The sequence below is a fragment of the Cajanus cajan genome, chromosome 9 (genome assembly GCF_000230855.2).
Source record: "Cajanus cajan strain Asha chromosome 9, NIPB_CcT2T_4, whole genome shotgun sequence".
Lineage (NCBI taxonomy): Eukaryota > Viridiplantae > Streptophyta > Magnoliopsida > Fabales > Fabaceae > Cajanus > Cajanus cajan.
This window is the reverse complement of record NC_138525.1, coordinates 179,838-184,163: the sequence shown is the minus strand read 5'-3', so window position 1 is coordinate 184,163 and position 4,326 is coordinate 179,838. Positions and strand designations below refer to the sequence as shown.

Below are 4,326 nucleotides of genomic sequence, written 5' to 3'. Positions count from 1 at the left end.
CAACGTAGTCACTAACTTTGTTGGAACTATCTTTCTCCTCGCCCCTCCTTGGTGGTTATCTATCAGACTCTTATCTTGGGAGCTTCTGGACTATCCTCATCTTTGGCTTTCTGGAACTCTCTGTAAGCTCACCTCTCTCTCTCTCTCTCTCTCTCTCTCTCTCTCTCTCCCTCTCTCTCTCTCTCTCTCTCTCTCCCTCCTCTCTCTCTCTCTCTCTCCCTCTCTCTCTCTCTCTCTCTCCTCTCTCTCTCTCCCTCTCTCTCTCTCTCTCTCTCTCTCTCTCTCTCTTCTCTCTCTCTCTCCTCTCTCTCTCTCTCTCTCTCTCTCTCTCTCTCTCTGTGTCGCGTGCGTGTGTATAATATTCTTTTCCATCTACGACTTTTTTGTTGCCTCCAGAAATAGTGGATTACTTTTATTGCTTTACAAATTATATTTTCCCAATTATTTCACCCAACGTTGATGAGAAATTAAGAATCTTCAGTCATTTTCTATTATATTCTTATTAATTGCTGAATTTTTTTAAACTTAGTTTTGCACTATTTGGCCACCCCAGCTGCGAAAGATATAAGATTGTGTGGCTTAATTTGCCTGCGCATGAGCTGCTGAATATGCTTGTAAAGCAATATATATAACAACTGAATGACTGATATATTCTTTTTTTTTTTCTTTTTCTTTTTTGTAGGGTTTTATATTGCTCTCGGTCCAAGCCCATCTTCCTCAGTTGAAGCCACCACCATGCAATATGTTGATTGATGGAGAACACTGCACAGAAGCAAAGGGCTTCAAGGCCTTGGTATTCTTTTTAGCGATATACTTGGTGGCATTAGGGAGTGGCTGTGTCAAGCCTAACATGATTGCTCATGGAGCTGACCAATTCAATCAAGAGAACCCAGTGCAATTAAAGAAGCTTTCAACTTACTTCAATGCAGCATATTTTGCATTCTCCGTTGGAGAACTTGTCGCTCTAACAATTCTTGTTTGGGTTCAAACTCATTCCGGAATGGATGCGGGCTTTGGGGTGTCTGCAGCTGTTATGGCAATTGGATTGATAAGCTTGATATGTGGCACTCTATATTATAGGAACAAGCCCCCACAAGGAAGCATCTTCATCCCGGTTGTTCAAGTATGAATCTTAAACATCTTAATTTGTTCTTCTTTCACTCTCAAATGATATGCTTGTGAATAAAAGAGAAAAAAAATTATAAATATGATAAATGATACCATGAATAAAAAGATTAAAAAAAATAATAAGTTTTCCGAGCTCAATCCATTAAAATAGTTAAAGAAACTGCATATAAAATATTTGTTCGGTTTTAAGATTGGTTGGATTATTATGATTTAATTTTTAAAAAACTACATTGGTGGGTTAAAGGAAAAAAATGCTTATAAAGTGTTCTTATTTTCAATTTCTAAATGATGTAAAACTTCTTGATTTATAGCAAGACTTTCAATTGAAATTAAGGAATAAAAGTAACTTAAACTTTCAGTGACTGGTATATTAATATCATTATATCTAAAATATTTTCTATTTATTTATTAGACTATTCACAATTTTATAAGAGCTCAAGATGAGTCAAGGAGAGGGGATTTTATAAAAAAAAAGTGATGCATCAGTTTTAATTACGAATTTTGAAATAGTGAGATCCAAAAGTTATATAGGGGTTCGGGTATTACAAATTATTTACGAATATACAATGAGTGTTTTTTTCGTGCTTATATGCAATCTTTATATTTATATATATATATATATATATATATATATATATATATATATATATATATATATATTCTATCTATCTGAGCCTAGACGTACATGTTAAGTTGCTTATCCTTGGGATGTCAATTCAAAAAGATAAAACTAGCACATGGGTTGTCAAATTATGTACTAGTAGTGATCTATATATGTCTGCTGCTGACTCACACGTACTACAAAAGTGTTATATATTGCTTAATTTGTAACGTGTCTGATATTAGTTATATATGATAATATTGGCTGCTCATAGGGCACTTCATTAAGAAATGAAGTTTACTATTATCTTATCAGGTTTTTGTGGCTGCTATTTTGAAAAGAAAGCAGATATGTCAATCTAACCCTCAAATGCTTCATGGAAGTCAAAACAATGTTGGTCGGCAACATACTAATAAGTTCAGGTACTTTTGTGTTTTGTTTGCATTGGTTTTCTTTTCTTAATTAAATTAATTTATTTCCATGGCCGCAAAACTATTTTTTAGACATACATCTAGATCGCCAATAAATTAAGGTGAGAAAGAAACTGCCTTGTTATCCTCATGATCAAATACACTTAATATAACCTATTCATTAGCTAGTAAGCTATTATCCTTTGATTTCTCAGCCATTCATATGAACGCCTGCATATATATAACTGCAAAAGGTTTATAACTCTTTAATATGGTCATTCAATTTATCATAGCACCCTAAAAAGAAAAACTGTGTGCATAAATACACATACACTATAACTTCTAATTAATAATGAATTTAATTTGATCAGGTTCTTGGATAAGGCCTGTGTCAGAGAAGAGGGAAGTAACAGTAACACAAAGGAAAGCCCGTGGAGATTGTGCAGTGTCGCGCAAGTTGAGCAAGCAAAGATATTATTATCAGTTATTCCCATATTTGCTTGCACAATTGTTTTCAATACAATCTTAGCACAACTGCAAACTTTCTCAGTCCAACAAGGGAGTACCATGGACACTCACCTCACCAAATCCTTTCATGTCCCTCCTGCATCGCTTCAGTCCATCCCTTACATTTTACTCATTGTTGTGGTCCCTCTGTATGATAGTTTCTTTGTCGCTTTTGCCAGAAAAATTACTGGTCATGAGTCAGGAATCTCACCTTTGCAACGAATAGGCTTTGGGCTCTTTCTGGCTACATTTTCTATGGTTTCAGCTGCCCTTGTGGAGAAAAAGAGAAGGGATGCAGCTGTGAACCTCGACAAAACTATGTCCATTTTTTGGATTACCCCACAATTCTTAATTTTTGGCTTGTCAGAGATGTTTACAGCAGTTGGGCTCATTGAGTTCTTCTACAAACAGTCCTTTAAAGGGATGCAGACATTCTTCACAGCCATCACATATTGCTCTTACTCATTTGGCTTTTATCTGAGCTCACTATTGGTTTCTATGGTGAATAAGATCACATCCTCTTCTTCAACTGGAGGTTGGCTCCATGACAACAATCTCAACAAAGACAAGCTTGACCTTTTCTATTGGTTACTAGCTGCCCTAAGCTCCCTCAACTTCCTCAACTATCTCTTTTGGTCCAGATGGTATTCTTACAATCCATCCCAATCCAAAGGTGACACTAATGAAAAGGAAAACAATCTGTTTGCCGGCCCACAGCTATAGAAACTGTGGAGATGACAATAATATTCGATAGCAAGTTGTTAATTTTATATACTTTACATTAATTAGTCTTGGATTATAAAAGTATAAAGCTATATGAGAAATCTGCACGTTTCTCTTTTCGGGCTGATAGATTCTGTAAAGAATTGTGACATGATGTACTTTAGTTATCTTCCGAAGGCTTAATATATTCTTCAATCTTGTCTCAAATTAAGTACTATTGTGTTTTTAAGTTTAGACTCCTTACTATTTATATTATACTTGAAACTTTTGTGAATTGTTTCCAATGCAATAGGTCTAATAATACATTAAACACATCTATATCCATGTGTAGCTAGCCACGTTGGACTTACGTGACACATGTATGTAGGATTCACATGTATATATATATATATATATATATATATATATATATATATATATATATATATATATATATATATATATATATATATATGCGTGAAGTCGTAAGCATTGTCCATGCAAGAAACACCGAAATTCAGAAAGATTCAGTTTTATCGGTATCCAAGGACTTTTAAGTTGGCCCTAAGTATCACTGTATCAGTAAGGACAAACTTAGTAACAATTCATTGCATTCTCTTAATGTTTCTCCTTCCCTGACTATTGGATAACTTTTCTCTTGAAGTGTTTTTTCCCATATCAAATTCAAAGCAAACATGCATAAGTGACATAGCAGTGCTTTCTCACTTTTAGGAGGGAACTTTCAGAAGAGATCCAACTATTGTGATGCGATGCTTGCTCAATATGAAACATAATGAAAGCTCTGTATTTAAAGTCAAGAAATTGCGTGTGTGGTATACCGGTGGGGCTAGATACAGTTCCTTTACCTTTTTCTTTTGGGTTAATTAACAGGGATTTCTTTCTGCATCATGAAGTTCATTTTTCAAAATTATTTTTGGTCACATTAAATTTTTCTGCTCGTATTCACAGATAATTTTC

At 34.6% G+C, this 4,326-nt stretch overlaps 1 protein-coding gene across 1 annotated transcript; it reads left to right on the top strand.

The window, feature by feature from the left end:
- LOC109804512 (protein NRT1/ PTR FAMILY 4.3) lies at window positions 1-3,564 on the top strand. Its single transcript, XM_083063937.1, has 4 exons — window positions 1-122; window positions 683-1,123; window positions 2,045-2,151; window positions 2,511-3,564. The coding sequence occupies exons 2-4, from the start codon at window positions 743-745 to the stop codon at window positions 3,367-3,369; spliced, it is 1,347 nt and encodes a 448-aa protein (XP_082920063.1). The 5' UTR covers window positions 1-122; window positions 683-742; the 3' UTR covers window positions 3,370-3,564.
- Window positions 3,565-4,326: the final 762 nt, after the last annotated feature.

What these genes read in the sequence shown, in the direction of transcription:
- LOC109804512 (XM_083063937.1), top strand. Translation starts at nt 743, where the DNA reads ATGTTGATTGATGGAGAACACTGCACAGAAGCAAAGGGCTTCAAGGCC. An exon ending in TCTTCATCCCGGTTGTTCAA is followed by an intron (nt 1,124 to 2,044) that starts GTATGAATCTTA and finishes TTATCTTATCAG; the next exon opens with GTTTTTGTGGCTGCTATTTT. An exon ending in CAACATACTAATAAGTTCAG is followed by an intron (nt 2,152 to 2,510) that starts GTACTTTTGTGT and finishes TAATTTGATCAG; the next exon opens with GTTCTTGGATAAGGCCTGTG.